Source organism: Acanthisitta chloris, unplaced genomic scaffold (genome assembly GCF_000695815.1).
Source record: "Acanthisitta chloris isolate BGI_N310 unplaced genomic scaffold, ASM69581v1 scaffold25954, whole genome shotgun sequence".
NCBI classification, from domain to species: domain Eukaryota; kingdom Metazoa; phylum Chordata; class Aves; order Passeriformes; family Acanthisittidae; genus Acanthisitta; species Acanthisitta chloris.
In genome coordinates, this window is record NW_008671377.1 from 55,859 (window position 1) to 80,804 (window position 24,946).

At 38.3% G+C, this 24,946-nt stretch overlaps 1 protein-coding gene across 1 annotated transcript in view; it reads left to right on the forward strand.

Moving 5' to 3' along the window:
• NR5A2 (nuclear receptor subfamily 5, group A, member 2) overlaps window positions 1-21,026 on the forward strand; it is a 76,336-nt gene extending 55,310 nt beyond the window's left edge. The window contains exon 6 of the mRNA XM_009074080.1: window positions 20,309-21,026. Within this exon, the coding sequence (XP_009072328.1) occupies window positions 20,309-20,556 (248 nt within the window). The 3' untranslated portion in view covers window positions 20,557-21,026. The remainder of the gene's footprint in view (window positions 1-20,308) is intronic.
• Window positions 21,027-24,946: the final 3,920 nt, after the last annotated feature.

Here is a 24,946-nt window from a genome sequence, read left to right on the forward strand (position 1 = left end):
CTCTGTTCTCATTTCTGTTAAAACAAGAAGAATATTTACAAGTTAAGAAGAATATGAGCATATTAATCTTTCCTTGCTTTTAGTCTCCCTAATGTGTCAGAGCTGAGATGGGAGGAGGTGTTTGAGGTCCTGGGCCCCACCATTTCCACTTCTGGAAAAGAAATGTGCCTGTTAAATTCTTCATACAGATGAAACAGGCTGAAATGAAGCATTTTCAAGGCAGACTCTACCCCTATCACTCACAGGACCAGAAGGATCTCCCTGCAAACATGCACTCAAGGAGCAGCAGCACAAAACCTGTCTGTGCTCCATTTCACCTGGTTCCAGTAGCTCACATCAATGCAGTTGCACAACAATCTGGAGCTTGAAAAAAAAAAAGAAACACCACCAAAACAACATTTTAAATTAGCTATTGCACTTTTAAATGTACTTTATGTAACATCACTGTTCTATCCGATTTACAGACTAGGAAAATCTCTGCCTTGGTGAGCATGCAATATAGATATGCAGAAAATGTTAGAAAAAAATGCAGCAGCAAACGATGATGAAACATGAGGCTGTAAATATTTTCACTTCCACAGTTTTTGCTCAGCGTTTAATCTGCATACATTAATCAATGTATGCAAATAGGAAAATAAGAGTTTAAGCATCAACTGAAAGCAACATAATGGAATATTGACTGAATTTTTGTAGTACTTGTGATACTTAAGAGCACACAAACAAAAATAATAGGAGAATGAAATTAAGAAATCAGTGAGGCAGGTTTTATCTGACCAAAACAGAAAAAGGAAACAAGACCAGAAAATTAGACAAGAACCAGTTCATGCAGGATTATAGATAACTGAGTATAATATAGATATAAAGGTATAACCTAGCAAATTTTGGCCTGTAAGTCTTTATTGCAGACTTGCTAATAATCATATTATGCTTTCAGCAATATAGAGCTGCCTGTTACACTCTCTGTTTAATAAGACTGCACTAGCTTTTCAAAGCACAGTCCACAAAACATAGGAATTTACCAAGAACAAGAATTAGCCAAAAATCTGCCTCTTCCTCCCATCATTCTGATATTTTAGTATCAGAACTAAACTAATTAAACTAGCATGTGACCAGCTTAAAACACAAGAATGCATTCTTCAACACAGCATATCATCAGACACTGGCACTCATTGCTCCAAGCTATAGAGGATGCTGGAAGTTTTTGTGCTTACCTAAGTCACCTGGAGAATTTAACAGAAGGAAAGTCCATTGAAAGCTGTGAAATACAAAAATCTCTACTTCTGGCTGTTGCTGCCCACCAGCTGCTGAAGCCTGAGCAACTGCTCCTGGGAGGTATCACTCCGTGCTTTTCTTCTTACACTGTTTCATGGGCCAAGTGCTCCTGATCACTGTCAAAGATGGGATTATAGCCTGGATGATCCAGAGTGCCAGCACAGCCATTCTCACACTCTCATTGGGCAGGTGTGAGCCATTTGTAGTTTTTAGGGACTCTATTTTCCTTCCAGTGAAATGGGCCTGGGTGGTTCTTTGGCAGGATACTGAGCAGCTCACACATATCACTTTGTCTTTACAAAGCACTTTCAGTCCCAGGGTCTGAAGTAGGTGCTGTGAATTTGAAGCGAACAGTATTGCATGAAAGTCTTCCTTGGCAAACCAATGGAAGCCAGAAATGGAGCACTCATCCAGGGATGGACTTGTCATCACAAATATGTCCACTTCTTATTCACAGTGATGAACAGTACTTAAGGTTTAAAGCAGTCTTCTTCAAAGTGGTCACTCTAGCAGGTTTTACTTTTGACAGTCTCTAAATATACAAATGCTTTCACACCTCTTTTTGTATATGTGTTATTTATAATACACATGTCTAGTTGGGCTGTTATTTTGAGGTGATTTTATTCAATCCATAGGCAGTTTTCTTACATTCATCCATTCTGCTACCCAAGTGTACCTGTAGAATTGCACCTGGCAAACACCAGTAAGTGAGTAGTCAAGGGGCTCTGTGCAATTAGCATTCCACCAGGGATTTCAGGTTTCCCCATATTACACCTGAAGTTAGAAAAATCCTTACTGCACACTTGTCAGATTCACGCTCTTATCTCAACCCTACTGTCCAACTACAGTAAGCACTGGAAGGTTATACTGGCAAAGAAATGTTTTCTAAACTTCATGTAATCATTTGGTAGGGTTGCTTAGTATTCAGGAGATGTGACTGCTCAATATTTATACCACAGAGACTTGGCAGAAGCAAATAATGGTACATAAAGCTGATGCTTGTCTTAATTAAATGCAGTATAATAGGTGTTGGGGATATTTTGTTAGTGAAGAGAGCAGTTTAGCGATGACCAGATATAATTCATTCTGAAGTTCAGAGTTTAAAACTAATCAATATGTATTTATAACAAGGGAGGAACTAAATATAATTTATTATTAGCTGACAGCTGACTAATAGGCAAAATCAAGATTTATTTAAGTACATTTTTGCTCATACTGATTTCTAACAAAAAAAATTCCTCCCTTGGATTCTTGGTTATTTTTTGCTGTACTAACAGTATTTCAAGTAGACTTTTTGAAACGACTGTCTCATCAGCAGATTGCTTGGGAATGAAACCAAAGAACATAGAATGAGACATCTAGCTAGGATGATCCTTTCACTGTGACAAACTTATTAATAGGAACATTTCCTAATTTTATGATGAAGACTCCTTAATGGCAGGTGACATTTGTAAATGCTCCTTTAAAGTATACACTCCACAGATATGATGATGAACAGATGTTGACTAGCAGACAATGCAAGGATGACAGGCACAGTCCCAGCACACAGGCTTGTCTCAGATGTCACAGCAAAACGTTTTGAAAGGGAATACAAAGAAGGTGGATAAGTAGATCTGGCATATTAAGCATGAGAGGCAGAGAGGAGAAAGTACTTGGTCTGGAAAGGTGGTGTGTGGGAAAGGCAGATGGCATTGCAGGCAAGTCTGAGGCAGGAGATGGCCTTGTGACACTGAATGACTGAAGACAGGTAAGGAAGGAACAGCTACAAGGCCTTGATAGTGAACACAATTTATGTCTGATGTAGCAGGGAAAAGGAAATATGCCAAAAGACAGGGAAGCAGTGAGATTGGAAGAGTACCTTGGCAGCACTATTTGCCAAGGCCAAAGGACAAAATGCTGTGGTCACTGATATGTAATATGATGAAGCATGTTAAAAATTTAATCAAGTAACCAATGTCTCCTGTGCACATCCCATGGAAGTCACTATGAACACATTTGCAGGATTAGCTCTGTATAAGATCAGTTTAGGATAAATTATACTAGAAAGACACACATTTAAAGGTGAAGATCACTGTCTTTTGGAAGATCTCATCTCTGGGTATAATGGAGGCTCTGCTTCTTGAAATCTGAAGTCAAGATGATGCTTCTCTGAATTATTATGATACAGCTCAGTCAAAAGTTAAGACTTGGTGCCCAAGTGCTGGATGAAAACTGATGGTTTGCATTGAGCAGAAGGCTGAAAGAGGTAACAGTGATGATTATAGGGGTCTTTTCTTGTCCCCAAATCAGTAAATTTCATAGTCAAGAAGTTGAAATTTCTAAGGAGTCTCTTAATTTCAGTTTTTACAAGCATTTTTCCATTTGACAAATTTGAATTGAATAACTTCTAATGTGAACAGTTGTCAGTAGTCTTACATAATCCCTCACTGCTGCGTGTTCCACATTGCTTTGGAAAATAGGGATACATCTCTTACTAGAGATGGTGAGGGCCAGTAGAAGAGTTAAATAGCCAGTCTGCTCCTGGACCATTCAGCTCTTCTCTGGGTCTCAAGCAAAGCAGCCAGGCTACTCCACTCTGCCACTAGAAGAGCTATTCCACTTTTCTACTTTAACCCTCTGGGAAAGTAAAGCAAATGAATATGGACAAAACCTCATTTCAGAATCATCTCATGAGGGATGTTCTCCTTTCATGGAGCCAGCATTGCCCAACAGAGAAATCAACCCTTTTGTCTCTAATTCTGCTTCTGACTCCATTACTGAATATGGAGCTTTGAAGTCTCTTAAATGATATCTCAACTATGCTGTCTGGTGAGTGAAAACAATAGTCATCTGTCTTTGTAAATAGTGGTGAAACCCAGAGTGTTAAAGATACTATGTAAGGTAGAGGCTGATTCAAACAACACTGTTTGAAATATCTACAGATAGCATAACAAAGACTATTGTTAAAAGGAATCGGATTTAACATATCTTGAATAGATTTAGAGAAATTTTGATCCTTTCCTTTAGAAATTACTCAACATCAAAGTAGTTTCTTGCTGTATTTTCTTACTAGAGTCTAAAACTTTGCAAAAGAAATTTGAAAAATAAGTGAATTTTAGTATTTTAGCACATGCAGGACAAAGTGGATTTTCTTTCACCCTGTACTTTTATTTCCTTGCTTTTTCTCATATCTTTATAGAAAAACAAATCAAAGGCATTAGTTCTTTTCACTTTATCTGTCAAAACCTATAGCAAAGCCAAACAATTAAAAATCAGTCTTCAAATTTCTTACAGATGCTAAATGCTTATGTATGGAGGGATGACTTTGATAAACAACATTTTGCTCCTGAGAACACTTTTCCAGTGAGCTGACAGGTTTTAGTCCAGCCTCCCAGGCAGGTTCTACACATGTGCAGGCTCTATGAAGGAAAGTGGACAGTGTCTGTCTTACAGGTATCCACCTTAATGAAATCTCCAATCCATTCTTTTTGTGAAAAAAATCACAAATCCTGGGGTTATAAGGTATAGTTAAGAATTAAGCCAATATTTTTCAATAAATACAACTTGAATCATTCATCTCAGCTGTGGGGGTAGGAGTAGTGAATGATAAAATTCTTGCAGGAATTCCAGAGGTAGCCTTCTGTTTCATGGCTGATTGAGTTTTTTGAATAAACTGCACTAAATTATAGAGGAAAATTAATAATCACAGTTGATTTTATTTCATTAAATGCAATGAATGCTGCAAATTCATACCTTGTGTAACTGTTGAGTACAATGGCATTATTCGAGGCATGAATTTGATTCAGACTGATCATTACTGGGTTATGTTGTCTGCTTGTCTGACAGCTGCAAGCCATGGAAAAAAAAGATTAACCATCTTCAGCAAGTAGTTTCTCTTTTCATGTTGTTTTTTTCTAAAATGCATATTTTACAAGGTTTTGAAATAACAATAGGATTAGATGCTTGAGAGAAAATTAGGTCATATATTTGTTAGATACAAATCTCACAAGTAATTAGAAACATGGGTATCAAGCAATATTTGTATTCTGTACTGTTGCCTTTGTGTGGAGACAGTGGGGATTTCAGAATAACCCAATCAGTGTGCTCTGCACTTTTTCCTTCTCTACTATGTTTATAGAATACTAGTTGGTGTGGCCTTTAAACAGCTCCTGAAAGGGGGAAAAATTACCTGCACATAACCCACATTTACAAGTGTCACTACTTTTGGAATAATTTGACAATTTCTGTCCTGTTCTGATTTTTAATATACATTTTAGATGTTTAAGGTGCAAGTTTAAATTTGTTATATATGCAACAGAGGAAATACAGTTTTACACAGAATCTTTTTAGCTGCTGGTGGCACCAGTGGCTACTTTTGTTAGTCCAGTTTCCCAGCACAACATGGGAATAAATTGCTATGTATTAAAATACAGATAAGTGAATGAATATTCTTAATCTTGGAGACAGTAATATGGTTTTAATTTGAACATGTGCTTAAATAGTTCACTGAATTAGGAACTTGCTAAAGGAATATAATGACTATATTCACTTTGCAGTAGTAACAGACAACTTGTTAAATACTTTTAAAACCAGAATACATAGATTAAAAACTGCCTGTCATTTATTTCTAGTTAAAAACACACATTGCAGAGGATCTTACCTGAAAGTTTATGTATGGGTGAATGTCAGCCATTTACTGGAGATGCATTGTAGACTATGCCCAATTCACCTCTTCCTCTTATCCCTGTGCTGCTTGTGCAAGATTGAACACTGGAAGAGAAACAAAAGCAATGGCTGTCTCTGAGGGAATTAGAATAGAGAGGTGAAATACTGTAAAGCACAATGCGAAAACATCACAGGAGAATTAAAACAAGAGGCCAGGTGAAAAGAAAGGATCTTCAAGAGTGATGTGAGAAGAGTGGCAGGGAAGAGGATATCTGGGCAGAGCAGGAACCAGAAGCAGTCGATGAGAACAAGGGACAGCAGTAGTGTGGATCAGAGGACTAGAGAGAGACTGGAGGGCTTGAAATAGGAGTCAAGAAAACAGGGGGAAAAGGCCAGGAAGGAAAGAGAAACCATGGAACTGTAATCAAAGCCAAGCCAGAGGTGGAAAGGGAGGAAACAGAAGCAAACAGGAAAGAAACAATGAAGGAAAATTCAGAAACAAATTTTAATGCCCAGGCTTGAATGCAGCTGGAATCATGAATTGGGAGACAGAAGGGGGCTGTGCAGAAACACTCCTTCCCAAGCTCATGACTTGGAGTGTGTCCCAATGACTTCTGCTGACAGGAAAGGGGAGATGGATGAAAATTGCAACTCCTTAGGCTCTGGCAAATCTGCTACCAAGATTGGATGAACCTCTCAGAGCAAGAGTTCATAGTATTGCTCTGGTCCTGTGCAGAGCCATTGATCATGGGACAAACTGAGAGTAAGCCCCTAAACAGTCCATGTGGCTTAGAAAAATTTACTTTGCACATGGCCATCATCCCAAGGATATTTTAAGAGTTCTTCTTTATAAGGTTATTCAACGATTGGTAAGGAAAATCCCACATTTAACATAATACTCAATATTGGGAAGGTTTGATGTGAATTATAAATGTATTGCACAACACTTTTGCTTGCCAAGTGAAGGAAAGTCTCACCACATGAAAGAGAAAGATTTCAGCATCAGAATGGGGACTGACTCTACAACACCATCTTTCCTCCCCAACACCAAAAATTGTCAGAGATCAGTGAGCTGCTCAGGACAAGATAGATGATGCTGTCCAGTCTTTCACCAGGGGAAAACCCATAGCCTAAAGACTGTTCTTCAAGCCCAGTCTGAGGCAGGCTGGATGCTGCAAGCCTGAGAAAGTAGCTTGAGAAAGTCCTTTCCTCTTGTCTAAGACCATTGCTTCTGGGACACATTTGTCTTTAGAGAAGGGAGACACCAGCAGGGTTGAAAAGGACAGATATAGGACTGACATGCACTACAGAAGTGCTGGAAAATGTTGAAAACTAAAAGTACTCTTTCAGAGAAGAACACTGCTAAGAGGTTACTGTGAGAGCAGTATGTACTCCAGCTGGCCAGCTCTTACCTGCATTTCTTCCTCCCTTTTTGAGACAGGAAAAAAAAGATCCTCACAATTAATTAAAACCTTAGATAAAGCTACCAGAGATGATCCAGGGAGTAAAGAGGGAACAAAGAAATTAAGAACTTTCCTGCTAAAAATTCACTAGGCATACTGTAAAATTCAGAGATCGTTGTGCCCCTCAAAAATGCAGCAGAGAGAATCAGACACTTAAAAGAGCTTTCAATTACTTACGTGCCTTTGGCTCCCTTTCAGGATGCTGTGGAACTGGAAACAGCTCCAGTAAATGTGTTTTCTCTGCATTTGCCTTTCTTGACAAAACAGCTCCAATATTTTGATCTCAAGAATAATCAGCTCTTTTGCATTTCCTTTTCAACTAACTGCAGACTTTTGCAAGTTAAAAATTAATGACAACTTCTCTTCCTCTTTTTTTTCTTAAACAAAAACCTTCTGTGCTCTTTTCTGGGGGAAAAAAAGAAAGCCTTCTTTTTCCTACAACCTGTAAGTATTAGTCTAAACAGCATTCAAAAAAACTTTGCAGTAACACACAAAACGAATTCCAGCACCACTACCTGGTTCATGGAAACCATTACTCTGGAGATGAAACATTGTGTTGTGTCCTTTACCACTATTAGGGGCAGTCAGTCTGTTAGAACATATTGGGCGATTATAGGCTAGGCTTTTCAGGGAAAGCCATGGCTTTCAACTTAGCAGTAACCATCTATCAATTCTTGAGATTATGCCATGATTTACTGTCATGGCATCATGTATTCTCTGATTTTCTGCCTCCTGTGAAACATTGTGCTTTCCTTTTCTATTGATGTATCAACTATAATAGTTACAAGCAGCTACAGAAAAATCAATAGTGAACTTTCATTACTGTGCACATAAGTACCATGCTGTGAGAGCACCTAGCTGTTAAAAAGTCACCAACAGTAAGGTACACTATAGATGTCTGTTATTTTGGACTAAATGAAGAATGTCTGATTTTGAAACAACAAATATCTAGGATTTTTGACATCACTGGATTCTATGTCAAGTTTTTCCAGTATGTGATTTTTTTCCCCAAGTGTCAGGCTTGATTTGTACTTTCTGTACTGTGATCTGTGTGGGGTTTTTTTAATGTAAGTTTGACACAGATAATTAATATCAAAATACATTTCTGGGTTGTGCTTAACTGTAAACTTATTAGTCTTGGTTGGACAAAAGTGGTAAGAATTGTGTTAATCTTTGTTGAATTACTCTATTTTACCAGTCAAAGTAAGCTGACTTTAAGGTGAACAGGCCAATAATCTCTGTGTTAAGCATAAGGATGGGATAGTGGTGAAAGAGGCACTATGGTCTTACCACACACTCAGAGGTGCTCGTAGGACTGTGTACTAGGAGAAGCACTGAGTTGCTTTGCAACAGTTTGGAAAAAAGAAAAGTATAATTTTTAGTTTAAATATATTTATTTGCCTCTGGGAACAAATTAACTTCCAATTAGTGAATGCAAATGAACAAAGGCAAGAAAAACAGTTAGCATGTGAGTGCATTGCCTTGAACAAGTCCAGGGCATTTGGTGTTTCAGGCCATTTCCCCAGCAATTGGGCAGGAATCCCTCCAGGGCAGGTGGGCAGCTCTGCCGGAGTTACTGGTTTCTTTGGCATTTTGAGATTTACAGCTACAAATGCAGTGTTTGATGCTCAATACCTTAGATCTGAAAGTCTGTAGGTTTCCATGAAACTAAAGCGTGAGGATGCATAATGGTACACATCCCCATGAACATGTGTACTTACATGAATTGTATCCTGCCAAATGCACAGCCCACTGTCTGCCACGGCTGCAAGGCTACAGGAAAGCACTATTTCTTGGCTAATAGGGGGCTGGAGCCCCTTAATTCATGCTCCTCATATTAAACTTGTGACTGTGTTGCCTGTGGAAACATCTCATCCATATCTGACCAAACATTTTTAATCTGAGCTGAGAACTGAGCACAAATCTGGAATTTACATGACATTTCTGCCATTCCTTACTGAGCAATTGAAATGTTAAAAATGTGCTGAGGCATTACCTTACCTGAGAGTGTTCCATCCTTTCTGATCAGGACTTCCTGACAAGAAATCAGAGGTAGCTGAGAAATAAAACTCTATTCTAAGGGCCTCACATTTGAAATGCAGATGTGAGAATATTTGCTCTGTTCCACACTTCTCCACCCTGTCTGTTTAGCTGATGAGTAACCATGTTGCCAGAGGGACTTTCAAGTGGGCTTTTCTTTAGCTTTCATATCTATATGTTTAAAAGTGTAAGCAATGAGGATGAAGAACACATCCAAGTCCTTGGGAAAAGTCCAAGGGCTGACACACATCTGTGTGCCTCTCCAGTGTTTCCTGCAGGCAGCACTGACACTTGCAGAGTGTCAGTGTAGTTGCAGATGTTCCCATTTGGGCTTCTGGCACTCTCATTTGCCAAACCAATTCCATAACTCAGACATGTGTCACAGTAAAAAGTGAAATTTGCAACTTCCACTCAGATCAATGTGCAGTGTCAGAAACAATATGCTTTGAAAAACTTCAGCAGAAAACGACGTACCTTAGTTGTGTTTACTGTCCATGAAAACAAGACTGGGAGTACAAGAGAACAAAGTGTTTCATTTTTCCACCACCTGGCACAAGGCCTGGTGGCCTGGGCCAGCCATGGGAACAGGGCAGGAGCCACCAGTTCTGCCATCACTCAGTGAGGAGCATCAGTGCTTGGTGCATTGCATTTAAGAAAATTCATGGGCTGCTGCAGTCAGGTGTGGTAATGATCTCATGACCGGTACACATATGTATGTGATGGGACTAAACTCACTGGGTCTTTTCATCTAAACCAGCAGGTTTTTTTGTCAATGTTAATTTGATAGGGAATTGAAACAGCATCAGCTTCAGTGTACCATCAATGACCTCATGAGCTGTCTGAAGTCACATTCACATAGTAAATAACTGTAACTGCCCAAGGTAGAGTCTAGCTCTTTTAAATAATAGTAAAATTCAAATGTTTGGATCATAGGAGTCATATATTTGTTTCTACTGTACTGCTTTCAGCACTGAGAAATTAAATGAATGCATTTTGCTTTATGTTATTTTAACACAGTTATATAAGAAAATAGTTCTGTTACTGATTTCAGCTTCCCATATCTTACACATGCAGAGGTGATTATCTTTTTCATGTTCTTTCTAAACTAGAACCAGCTTCCACTGACACAACTTAGTTCAGTGAAAAAAAAACCCTGTTAAGACACATTGTCACATAAAACTAGTAAAACCATGTCTTGAAAAGTCACAGAAAATAGGACAAAAGGTTTTTGAAATCAATCTAAAAGATGATTAGTTGCCTCACACTAAGCCTTGTGTGATAATAGTGCAAGAGGCTTAAAACTCTGAATTATTTGTCAATTATGTTGACAGAATGTCATAGCAGAGTATTGTACCTCTTAGATTAGGACGTCATTAAAACACCTTTGCTTAACTATCTCCTTCTTTTAATGAGAATATATTGTAATCATTTTTGCTCCCATGCTCCCATGGGGATTTGCTTCTAGGACAAACTAAAGGATAAAGACAAACAAAATTCAACAAGTAATAAAAAGGTGCCAGGAAGTTCTACCCTTCTCTGAAGACCACTGTAATGATATAACTGGCTGGTCTAATATTTTTAACCAAGTTCAAAAAAGTTTGCAATATAATAATTAAATGCAAATACAGTCCTGATCCCAAAGACCAGAAGAATGCCTTTAAGCTAGTATTTATAACAAGAGCTATTCGACTGAGCTCTCTTGTAAATTTTATCATACCTGAGGCAGTTTTCCTCAGTCGATTAGCTGGAAAGCTGAATATAACCTGAGGCAAACCAGACATCTAGCACAGGCTAAATTCAACTACTGGAGCTTAAATTTGGCTTAATATATCCCCACTTGGATCTGCCTGTTTAATTCTCTTTCATATGATAACGTTGGTTTATTCATAGTCTGGACTTGCCACCTGAACAAACTGCAGCTCATATCTTATTCTAATGGAATAAGAAAACTTTGCAAAAACCACAAAAGTTCCTGACTGAAAATCAAATGCAAATTTGGGATTAAAAACTGTTTTGTAAAGTGACTACAAGATTAGTACAGAGAGATTTTTCCCCTAAGGAGTACTGCTTTTTATCATCATGCATTTTTTATACTCTGCAGAGACAGATGGGCTTTATAAAAGGATACGGCCTGCTACTCAGGAGGGGTTCAGTGGCAGCTGCATTTCTGTGGTTTAACCTCTGTAGAAATATATGCTCTGTATTTTTCCAGAAAATGTTTATATTTCTTCTTTTAGGACTATATCACCCCTTGGTGTAGTTCCAGTGGTGGCAGTAGAAATACCTCTGAGATTAATCTTGTCCATTATTCCTATTTTAAACAGCACTAGAGTAGTAGGAGAGGGATGGAAAGGGAAAGGATAATGTGCAAGCTGCTCATGACTGCAATAAATTCAAACATTCAGAAAAATTACAAATGTCTAAGCAAAAGCAGAGCAAATTTTTCCTAGGTAAAAGCAAATCTCTCTAAAATTTCCATTCCTTATTTTCTAACTATTCAGCTTCTTCTCAGCTAAATAATAGACTGTTTCTTGCTCCTCTTAACATCATACCACACTGTCTATTATTGCAAGTTGCATATAACACCCTTTCTGCCTCAGTTCGTAACTTCAAGGACTTTGTATGATGTCCCTATCACCATTCCCAGGAACTTCATAAATATTTATGACATCTTAAACTATTCACACCCTACAAATTGTAGGCATTGAGAGCCAGTTCCCTTAAAACACCAATAATCCTGTGTGCTATTGAAGATCAAATGATGTTTCAGAAATTAACTGGGGGAACCCTTTGGTTCAATAAATTTACTATTTATTCTATTTTTTTAACTCTTAGCAAAAGCCTAATTTCTGCTTTTATCAAATGTGATACTAGTGCTCTGGCTGTAGATTTGCCTGCATTTAAGCATATATACATGTATATAAGCCTGCTGACAGCATGAGAATTAGCATACTAGTTTTCTTAGCTGTGCTTATTCTAACTGATTATTCAAAGACAAACATTTCTAGTCTAGACATATAATATGAACCTGGGATTAGGTGATGAGTTAGGAAAAAAATGAGTTTTGACTCACTTTCTTTCTCAGTTTGTCTGTAAGACCTTTGCTAAATCACTTCTGTTCCAGTTTATCAACTTGTGCTGGTGGCAGATATGACTGTGGCTCCACAGGGTAGTGGTTGCAAAATTTTTCCTGGAAAAGACACTTAGATTGAGACATTTTTTCTAGGATTGATCTGTCTTTACATCAAGTGTCACTAGGTCAAATACACAAACCTGAAAGCAGGAACCAGAAAGACACGTCAGCCCAGGCAGGTTCCCTTAGCACCAGTCTGCAAAGGCAGGCTGTAAATGTGGGCTTAATCCCCTAGGGTTAATTTTTTTCAGTGCACCAGGAGAGGTTCAACCCAAAGACTGGAGCACACCTTCACTGAGAACAGCCTGTAGCTAGCAATAGCTAAGGCCACCCACTGGCATGATGGGAGACTCCAGATGTTTGGGGAATTTCCTTCAAGACACAACAGAGCAACTGCTCTTCAAACTTCTGTTTCTGTGTCATGTCTTTAAAGAAAGCAGCAGCTACTCTCTTATGTGGAATGTAATCCTATCAGGGAGCTCTTAAGCATAGATTAAAATACCTACAGAATAAACCTTTGGGCAATAAACAGGCTGCCCTCAGTCCCAGATGAGCAAAAGACAAGTAACATTTCATTGCTGACCCAAAGCAGGAGCCAGTCTGGGACTTCAGGGGAATAACTCCAGACATGGAGGAAGCTTTAGAAAGTGAAAGAAAGTGAGGTGGTATTGGAGTTTAGGCTTGGTGTCCTGATCCGCCAAAGTGGAGGGGATTTAGGATTGAAGGCCATTTTTCAGTCTCTCACATATGGCCAAGATGAAGTGCCAGCAGTGGAACTGCTGTGGTCTCTGGTCTGTCCTGGCATCTTCTAGGCTTGGCCATAGTTTCATCACAACTGACTCTCCACACACCCTGGGCTGTGAGGCTGTACCTGGCTGTGATTTTCCCTCATGAGTTTCAGTGAGAAATGCTGGACTTTGTATTTAAGGGTGTAGCTGGCTGTGGACTTTGGGCCAGGACCTGTGAGCAACTCTTCTGTCAAAGAGCCCTGGCAGGATCTTGTTTTATTGTGTATCAATGGCCACCGTATCACCTAAGCCTCATTTTCATGTGATAAGGATGTTGGTTCCTGGAGTGTCAGGACAAGAAGCAAGTGGAGATTTTGTTTGTTTGTTTAACTTCCAAGACAGTAAATTCAGCCTGAGCTGTTGCAAGTCAAGCCGTTTTAATTTCCTGAGTGATGACTCAGTAATTATCGCAGTCATAAAGATTCAGTCAATCAAATTAAGTTTTGCCCTTTGTCTTTACCAGGAATGTAAGAAAGGAAACAACTGAAATGTAGTAAAATCCTTCCACAGTCATGCAAAGGAGAGGAATCCACCTTATTTCCCCATGTCTCTCTTTCCACTGCAGAGCTAACAGTAGCAAAAGCAATTACAAAATTACTCACAAAAGTCAATAAACATGGTTCTTAATAGACATCAGGAGCTGATATACTCAGTAAGAATCTATCATTTCACAATCTGTATGGAATAGAAAAATATGCTTCAGTATTTTAAATAGCACTAGAAAGAAGTCTTCTGCTGTAAATCAACACCAAAATATGTTTTAGTTGAGTCTGACGTGTTCTGAAATAAACCAGAGGTCCACCAAGATTGAAAACTGAAGGGATGAAATAGGATCCAGACTAAGAATTACAGATTGTTCTCTCATAAGCATCTTCTTCTCACTTGAAAAATACATACAATTTTACCCTATATTTAGGCACAGATGAAATACTTTGCTATAGAAGAATTTAATCAAGATTTTCAAAACAATGTGCCCATTATCTGACGTTATGTTCAACTGAAAATGAAAATTACTTTATGACCGTAATAAACAGTCAGAGATCAACTGTTGCACTGTTACAGATACCTTAACCATTGCCAAAATCCAATCCTTCTAAAGACAGGAAAAGTTTTCTACACATTCAGTTTGGAAGTCTGGAGAAAAGTTGTTTCTGTTGTTATTATGTTAAGGTTTTTCAAGGTTTGAAAAGTGCTAAATATAGTGGCTTATCGCTGATTAACAAACATATCTATCAGGAATTGTTTCCCATGACTTCTAAGTGGGTAACATTCAGCACAATCCTGCTGTAATAAAATCGAGGGGAATTTTGCAGTAAAGAGCTTATCTTTACCATAAATCTTCCTTCATTATAGCATTTTGTCTGTCAAGAAGGCTTAGCTGTAGAATGGCATGCATCTGCCTTTGTGACAGATGTGCTGTATGGAACTGCTGCTGCTGCCATTAGTTTCAATGAAGGAGAATTCTGGGTAATTTTCAGAGATCAGCACTTTATCAACCATTACTACTCTTGCCTTTAAAAAACTTTTTAGCACGTGCCAAAAATCTACCCGTGTTTTAAGTCCTATAAAGTGCAGATTTTGCAGGGCTAGCAGAAAGTGGGCAAAACCAGTAAAAAACTGTGTTTAAATAGAGGAAGGTTTGGTAATGTCACCTCAGTCCTGGTTAATTCCTCATTTTTGAAGCATTCTGAGGTAAAACCCTTCATCAGAATTAACATGTTCCATCTTCAAGGTCAAGTGGGAATTGTCCTCACACTAAAGCCACTGATGGGAACCCCAATTTCACGAGGAGGCACATTGCCCCTCCCTTTCCCTGATAAAACAGCATGTTTCTCAGCAGAGGCAGTGCTGCCTGTTAGGCCATGCAGTCTGCCTGGAAAGAACAGGTAAACCTCTCAGAAGGCAAGCCTAAAGGCCATCCTGGCCAGAACCACCCACACCAGAGTTTGGGAGACATCCTATTTGATCTACAAGCTAATCAGCCATTCCAAAGAGTTGAGAAGTGTTGGGGCCAGTTGGGTTTTAATAAAGTCCTTAAATGTTGGGGCTCATCAGCCCATTCAGAGTGAGGAAGCTTAGGCCTGGGCTGGTATCAAGTCCTAGTGCCTGGAGCAACTGCTTCCAGCCTTGTGAAAGTGAGAAATCACCCTCCCCACGGAGAGGCCTAAACACAGCCTTATTTCATCCTTGCAATGCCATGACATGCAATGGTGCAAAATGCAGAGAGGCAACTGAACTGCCTGTGTTCACATCTCTTCATTGCTTCATGTAGAACAGTATCCAGTAAAAAACACGAGCAGTAAAATTTAACTGGCTTTCTCTGGGAAATATTTACGCTCCTCCTAAGGAGTTACTGTTTTTCTAATTTAAATCTCTCATTCTGTTTCATTTTTCTTTTCAAAATTCCCAGACCAAGGGAAGCTCTCTATAGATTAGTACACCACCAAATTTTCAGTATTTCATGTTTGGAATATGAGAGGGAGAAAATCTCTCTGAAACCTAAATATTTTCCCCCTCTAAAGACCAGACCCATTTTGGGGGAAAATATGCAAAAGTGTTCTCCTCAGACTGAATGCTGTATGCAGCTTCAGCTTAATGCACAGCTTTATGGCAGATGTAGAAAATAATCAAAATGGGGGGTTATCTGAGAATACTGACAGACCTTTCCTGTGACTGCAGAGCAGATCCTGACACAATATAATACTGTTTTTGTCTTAATCGTCAAAAGTAAGCTATAGAGAACAAAAATTCTTTGTTTGACAGAAAAGCAATTGCTATTTCTTGTAAAACATATAATATATTCCAGAAGACCTAAGGGTTTACTTTTCAATAAGGATAGAAAAAGATGCATGCCCCACTGTGAGCTCACAGTAAGGCTGTTTCATGTAAAAAGTTGGTAATTAGTCCCTGAGTGAATAAAGTAGAAGAGCTAAGAGACTGATACTTACTGTAGCAACACAAAACACTTTTTCTAGCTGCTAGGATTTAAAGGGTGTGTGGGTGGGAGGGGGGGACCTACTCCTACTCATTTAATTTACAAGCATCTAAACCTCAGAAAATGATATCTTGCATTAAGCTTAAACATGTGTATTTTAAATTGTTACTAACCGATGTAAAGATTGATAAGAGACATTTCCATTCTGAAAAGTAGACAGGAATGAAGAACTGCATGAAAGCATAAAAGACAGTTGTGCTGTAGACATCAGTAGCAGATTTCACGCTCGTTGTACACCACTGCCTTCAGCAGAGATACACCAGCATTGCTTGATGTCTCACCAGGTTAATTTATTAGCAAAGGAAATACTTGAAAAACTAAATCACGTCTGTTTAGCCAGAATTACATAATAAATACCAAGAACAAACCCAAACCACAGGAAAACCATCTACTTACAAACCAAAGCTATCATTAAACTCATTTGTATTAGCTAGCACAAGGTACCAGAAGTGAAAACTGTGTACCATTTCTTGTTCTACCTACATAACTCGGGGTTGCTGGAAATAACTTAATATTCACATTTTCCTTTGTTATTACTCATCTTTGTTAGAGTTTGTCATTCTCTCTGAAAAAGAATGACACAGTTTTTATTGCAACTATGTGTTTAGCAAAACTATTTTTGATGATATATCAAATATCATAGGAAGAGCTTGGGAGATGACAAATGGAGCTTTACACAGTGCTCCCAGCACATATCCTTTGACTTATCTCTCTGGTCAGATTGTCTCATTTGCAACATTTACTGTTAACGTGCATGAGATGAAAGCACTTAAAATTCATATCCAGATATCTTGGGCACTTCAAGAAGACTCACTCACATAACTGGTCATCAGGTTGCCTTTACATCCCCACTATTAAATTGCAGTCCTGAAGAGATCTACACACAGATGAATTGTGTAGTGATGTCCTAAACTATAATCACTTGGTCTGTATCTGATTCAGTATAGAAAGACAGGAAGACTCTACATGTTTTAGATGGTTAACCAGTAACATCTTGTTTACAAGGACTGAGCCTCACCACAAATAGCAAGAATTTGTTTAGAAGGAAAGACATTAAAAGTATTTCCTCAGGCTGAATGTGGTATAGAAGCCCCAGAACTACTTTTTGTTTACTGTTAATATCAATTGGACTTGTTTTTACATCTGACTTCAGTGCTTATGTTGCCACATATGAGGATTTAAAGAGCTATCCACTGAGATGAGAAAAGAAAACAAGACAGACCTTCCCCCATAGTTGTGCAACTTCCTCAGCCAGGCCACATAGCTGATGGGTGTGTAGGAACACCTGCCCAGGACACAGGTAACACCTAATGCCAGAAGCCACAGATCCTATATATGGGGGTAATACACATAAAATATTATGCCTCTTCTTGACTTGGAGTATGGTATCGATTCAGCTGAAAACAGAATACATCTCTAAAACATAAGTTAAATTCATCACTTTCATAGGAAAATAGGGGAAAATTGCCATTCTCAGATTTTACTTCTTCTTAAATTCTATTAAAATTTATTTTGTGATTTTCCAATAAATATATAATCCATGCAATAACATTTAAACGGGGCAAAAATAATAACGAAGCTGGTTTTCCAAGGAGCCAGCACAATTTAATACACAGTGTGACTCAGACAGACAGACAGCAACAGAAAGGTCCCTTTGAATTTAAAGGGGGTTGAGTCAGCAAACAGCTTCTAAAACTTTGTGATGTTTAAAGTTATTTTTAAAAGAGGGAAAAAAAGTTCAAAATTCTGATTTTGAAATCACCACACATTTTATCTTGCTGTTTAACTCAGTTTAATCTCCAGCATAGTCCCTATTTTCTGTGGGAATTTCTTATGTTCTAACAATTCATTCATGATTGTGTCTTGGATCTGAAACAACCTATTTAAAATAATTGTGATAGTTGATACTGTTTCTTTCTTAACTTTATAAAAATGTGCTTAGAACACCCAATTTTTAAACCAGGTTACACTAACTACAAAATACCTTGGGAGTTTTCTGTCGGTATGCAAAAATAATAAACAGCTATATTTTGTGTGAGAAAATGTCCAGTGTAATACATGGAAACATGATTATCCAAAGATCTCCAGAGACACTGGCAAAAAGACTTTGGATAAATGAGTTCGAATAGCTAAGGGACCAGAAATAGCAGCTTTGAAGTTTCCAGTTCTCTTCACTCGGAATAATGCAAAGTTCAGATGATTCTTGTTGGACAACCATCATAATTTAAGTGTTACTATCGAGTTCCTTAAGCCAGCGAGCAAAATTCAGGTGGGTGTCATGTCCCCAGTTCCCAAACAAGCAGAACAGACCTGGGAGCCACTGGGTTCATTTCCACAGTGAAACTGGGACAGGAAATAGGCAGTAACAACCACAGCAGGAAACACTCGCCCTGGCTCATGCAAGAGGGAACCTGAAGTGCAGCTGGCAGCCAGCACATTCCAGGGGCTCCTGCTCAAAGCGTGTAACTCAGGCTCTGGAGGCTGTGCGTGCTGCCACAGGCTGCCACGGGGATCCTTGGCATCTTTCCTATCCTCTTGTCCCAAAGACAGTGTTTGCCTCCCCCAACTATTTCTCTCATGTTCCAGCACACGGTTGTGTGCAGGAACCAATATTTGCTCTGTTTAAAGCACTTCTAGGAAGAGGTGCAGTGAGACCCAACTTACACAGCCTCCCACGCTCCTGCTGGATTGGGGGACCAACGTGTGTTCCTGTGTCGCAAAGGAAAACACTCATTTCCCCTACAATCAAAGGCTGGCACTTACAATGAACCAAATTCTGCCAAATTCCCCATCAGTATGCCTCCAACAACATCCATAGACGAGCAGATTTGTCTTTATCCAGAGTGAATTAGCAGCATAGTTATGCCCAGTGTCACCATGTTTTAGCATTACAAGAAACTGTTACAGTATTCTACTGATGGTAAAAATGATCAAACACCAACCAAAACAAGTTCTCCCAGCAAGTGCACTTTGATCACTCTTTCTGCATTATAGCAGCACTCTAATTTGCAAGATTTAGAATAACTTCTGCATTCTCCAGACATGTCAAAAGACGATGCTATCGGAGTGATTTTTACACAGGGAAGCAAATAATGAGGAGATAATATACTGGCATTTATCTCTGACCAGCATTTCCAGAGCTTGAACTTGCTGTATAGGAACAGAAGATAATCAAACAGAGGCAGAGGGAACAAACTGTACCTGCTGTGCTGATGTAAATGCCTCGTTGTCCAATACCCAAAAAAAAAAAAATAGGAATCAGTGTTGGATTTCAAAAACCATATTCAGGTTAAAGGGCACCATTCTTATCTGGTATTCCACCCAAAGGACAATGATTTCATTTTATAAAGATCATTAGTCAGTGAAATATATATTTTAGAGAGTTTCTAGTAGGGAAGATTATTTTGGCAGTCACTGGAGTGTACCAGATGGTTCATTAACATAGGCTAGACAAGTCAAAGGCTTTCAGAATCATTTAGAAAATGTCAAACAGAAACAAGAACGCTGTCACTTTTTATTAGAATTAACTACATCATACCCTGGACACAGATTTCACCTTGGGTCAGAAAAATTAATACAGAATTATATGAATTGTGTAACATACTAGGTTAAAGATAGGGCTTCCTCTTGGGACTCATTTGCTAGCAATATATTATGGTCTTCTACTTTAGGAATCCTCAACCTTTCTTTTTGTAAGCTATGAAAAGAGCTGACCTTGCTCAGACTCCATTGGTGTCTAATTGATTTGAGGTATATGCAGAATTTCAACAAGACACTCCGCTAAAGCTCTTTTGTGATCATTTTCCCAGGAAAGTTGGCAAAAGGGTTCACTGAATATTCAGCAGCTTGTAAAGTATGCTTTTGTCAGGAGGCAAAAAAAAAAAAAATACATGCATTTAGTGAAACACTGCCTTCATAAACAGGAATTAAAATGCAACTGAATTGTTACTTTTTTTTCTTTATTATCATTCAGATGTCAAAAATCTCGAGAACTTTCAGCTTGTGGAAGGTGTTCAGGAACAAGTGAATGCTGCTCTGCTGGACTACACAATGTGTAATTACCCACAGCAAACAGACAAATTTGGGCAGCTTCTCCTGCGACTACCAGAAATCCGGGCCATCAGTATGCAGGCCGAAGAATACCTCTACTACAAACACCTGAACGGGGATGTGCCCTGTAATAACCTTCTCATTGAAATGCTGCATGCAAAGAGAGCATAAATTATACCCATTAGAGCTTCTGCTTTCAAGGAAAAAAAAAACATATTCTGAACTGCTCCAAGCAACACTAATTAAACCGTGGTTTTAAGACTTTGCAAAATGGTATAATAATCAAATACTAATAGTAAATAAGTGATGTATCAGGGTATTTGTATTGCAAACTGTGAATCATATGCTACACATCCCCAAAGGAATCTCTATAGTACTTTATACTGGAGTGAAGTGAACTTACCAAGTGGATACTATCACCAGTGTCAACATGGAAAAGGACAGAACGATCCTTGTATATTTAACGCTGCCGATTGCCAAGATGAAGAAACCTAGGTGGAAAAAAAAACCTGATCTGTATTAATGAGCTAAGATAGTGGGGAATTTGAGTGCACTAAATTCCTTCACTGTATAGCAGGACTTCTAAAACGGTTATAATAGATGCAAAACTGCATCTATAGCATCTTCTGTCATCCTTCCAAGGACCCAACACTTCTTCTGTGATAAATGATGTGGCATACATTCAACAACCTGTAAGAGAGAGCTTGCCTAGGCCACGTGCTATGTAGAATTGCCACCACATTCTCAGAGGCTGGTTGTGACTGTCAGTCTCTCAGGCCTGCAAACTGCTACTGTGAAGAGTCTGTTATCCAGTTAGCTTGGCATTCTTACTATGTTCTGAAGTTTGTTTTGTCACGTGTTCATGTTGTTCTATCAGGCAGTATCCCTCTTCTACTACTGTTGTCAGATAGCTATGCAGTAGCTAAGGAAATATTCCAAAATTAGTTAATTCAACTACATACTTAACTAGGGCAGTGGCTAGAATATGGCTCTGCTATATATTTATGGCTGTTTCAAATAAAGAAAGTGGAGATATTTTAGCCATCCCAAGCAGTAGCTCCTTTGACAAGAAAATAAAAATTAGGACACTAAACACTGATGTTAAAAAAAACCCTAAAAATAAAGAAAATGCATTTTGTGATGCAAGAAGTGATAAATGAATTGTACGACCTGATGATGTCACAGAGCTTATTAAGAAACGATCTTAAAAATTGGCAGTAATTAAGAAACGAAATTTCAACTCAAATATCCAATATCTAGTGAAACTTTTTGTTTTTTAAAGTTAGGTAATACACATATTTTACGCAAAGAAAGAAGAGTGATACTGCCGTGTCTGTGTAGGCCAAAGTCTGCTGCAGAACAAATATTAGAAAAGAACAAACACTTCTCTCTCTGTCCAAACGAAGATATCAGTATTAACATGTAGTGCCACAGTTATAATTCTTGCCTTATTTCATTACCCTGAAAGGTAACTGTGCAGGTGTGGATCAACATACATCTTACAATAAAGTATTAATCTCTAACATTAACAAAAACATAGTGTTTACATTCTTTAGGTCCTGTGGGGAAAAATACTGTGATAAAATTGCAGAGCAGTGATTTCCTTATTATTTCTTTTAAATTGGTAATTATTTTACCAGTACTTAATTACTGTATGTCGTGAGACACTAAAATCAATAGGGGAATTTCAGTTTGACTTTAATTTTTGAGATTATCGGCTGCACAATCACTTGTAGAAACTGTATAAAATCCTAATACTTTAATTTTTTTCATGAAGATTGTTGGCTTTTGAATAGTTTATTTATATTGTATATGATAGTTTTCACTGTAGACAATTATGATGCTAATTTATTGTTCTTTGGTTTCATCTTTATATAAGATATAGCCAGAATGAAGAAGCCAAATATATGTGTTTACTGTAGCATGTCTTCAAGTTAGTGGAACATAGTTCAGGGACACAGAAGGGTCTTTACAAATTAAAAATCACTCACTTGATTAAATGTCTGTAAATCTTCATAATCCTAAATGTAGTTTATTTAAATCTATTGTAAATTATGTGAGTTATATCTTTTTCTGTTTCATGTGAACTTGAAAAGGTGCATTTCCCTCACTTTTGTCCATTCACGCATTGTATACCAAAGACATCAGTTACTACATCTGCATTAGTGCAACGCGCACTATTTTAATTGCCTGTATTAATCAGCTCTAATATTCTGTCCATGCATAGGGTACCAACACAGCAAAGCCCAGTGTCTGCAACTCCTGTCTTGTGTCACACACACACACACTGTCACACAGCTCATGAGCAAAGCAAGCACAGCTCCCTCAGTCATCCCACACGGCAATGTAAGCATTATTTAAATAGCAGAGTTCTCCCTCGAACAAACCACATGAACAGCAAGATGCAAGTGGCTATCAATGTTGGCTGTGAAGTACATGTACCCACGTGTACAAGATATGTGGTCATTCTTTCCTTTTTGAAAGAAAAGCCAAGCATTGTTACAAGAGTTTGCATTCTGTCTTTTCTCTTTTTTTCCTCTTGAAGTGCTACAGTGAATCTCACTGAATGTTAAGAAAAAAAGCTTGGAAAAATATTGCTAGCTGTATTCACAGAACCATTATCTATATACAGGACAGAAGAATTAGCATAAGGATGTAGAACAAAAAGAACATTTTTTCCTGCAGTTTAATGGAAACTATTTCAGATAAACTAACATATATTTGCCCACATCTGTGGTTCCAAGAATCCCATCAGATTGCCCAAAGTACACGAACAAAACAAAACAAATGACCAAAAACCTGCTCATGTTAATTGTTAACTACTTTGTAACCAGGCATTTTCTTCTGACTGCCTTATTGATTACAGGATATATTAGTAAAAGCAGACTAAAATTCAAAGGGTTTGGCTTTGGCTGGTTTATTATAGTTGTTCTGTGTTTGTAAACAGACAATCTGTAAAGTCTGACTATTTGTATTACAGATGTTCTGCAGCTGCCTTGGATTTAAATCCATGCAACTCTTAGAATGTGCAGTGAGTTACTTGTTGAAGTTGAAGTTCTCTTACTGTATCGGTGAAATACATATTGTCATGTCAGTTCTTGCCAGGAGTTTCTCATCGCCAATGGAATTATTTTTTTCAGTATTTCAATAAATATTGATATGCCCGTGCTGATTACTTTATAATTGTCTTTATAATAACATCATGCCACTGCAATGAAGCACCAGTCAAAAATCAGTTACTCAGGAGTATAAAGTGCAGGAGAAATAAGAGCACCAAAGAGAATTTGATGCAAGTGAAAGGCACAAGGCTCAGACAGTGATGGTGAAATTGCCTAGGCTGAAGCCAAATATATCCAGCTAAAACATCAGAAAAGCTAAATCTCTAAACAGAAAGAACTTTAGCACTTAATACTTTCCATTAACACCTTTGATCTCATACTGCCTGCATAATTTTTGCTTTACATGTACCCATAAAGAGTTAAGCAGCCAAAGCATCAGAGAGGGAAAACGACAGAACAAAAGAAAATCAGGTAACAGGATCCAGTGGAGCTCAGGATAACCTCTCAGCAATGTAAATACATGGCAGGGCCAGGGGCAAACCCACAGCTTCCAACACAACTGCCAGCAGAGGCTGCCAAGGAGACAGATGTTACTGCTACTAGAGAAAAATATTTTCCTAAAGTTGCCCTCTGGCTCATCTGATTGCTCTTCTGAGAGCAGGAGGTGAAGTGGTCCAAGAGAGCTTGTCAGCAGCACCCTACTGTTTTGAGACTGAGTCCACTGCTTCCCCTGAACTGCCTGGTAGCTGAAAAAGGACTGTTCTCTGAGGTGCCAAATGTTAATGCTTCAAGGGGAAAAAACAAGGCTATAATTAGTTATTTACAAATCCTGAGCTTGAACGAGGCAAAGCTGGTTCCGTGTTGCAATAAAAACAGATTAAAACACAGAGGATCAGGTGGTTTACAAGAGAGGAAGGATTATTTTAACTTTAAGGAATCATAACTGAAAATTATGATTTTGCTTAAGATCCAGGGGAGATTTCAGGGTTGATATATTCTAGACAGTTTTCCTTACAAGAGCTATATTTTGGGGTGATATAGTTAGTAGATACACCTTTAAATTATGAGAGGATTTATTTTTAACTGAGTTTGACACTGGTTCTGGAACACTGCTGTATGTTTTTATTGGAAACATGGAAAGACTGAGTTCAATGTTACACAGGTCAAGTCAGTAGAATACTTGGTGATCTTGACAATTTCCTGGAATACTGAATAACACTTTATATTAACCCCTAATTTGAAGCTCATAATCTAGATACATCACAATAGTTCAAACAATATTTCTACCTTCTCTGATATAGTTGCTGTTGTTTTCCAGGGAAATTCTATATAGGTGCATCTGTTGAAATTTAGAATGGCAGACAAAAAGCATTAAACTAACAGCAAGCAAAGATTACAGATAAACTTTTAGGGGCATCTGAGCCTAGAACTATATTACCCTGTGATGCTGGGATGAGCCCCAATACTTCTGTGCCGCTCAAATTTGGTTTCATGGAAGTCTG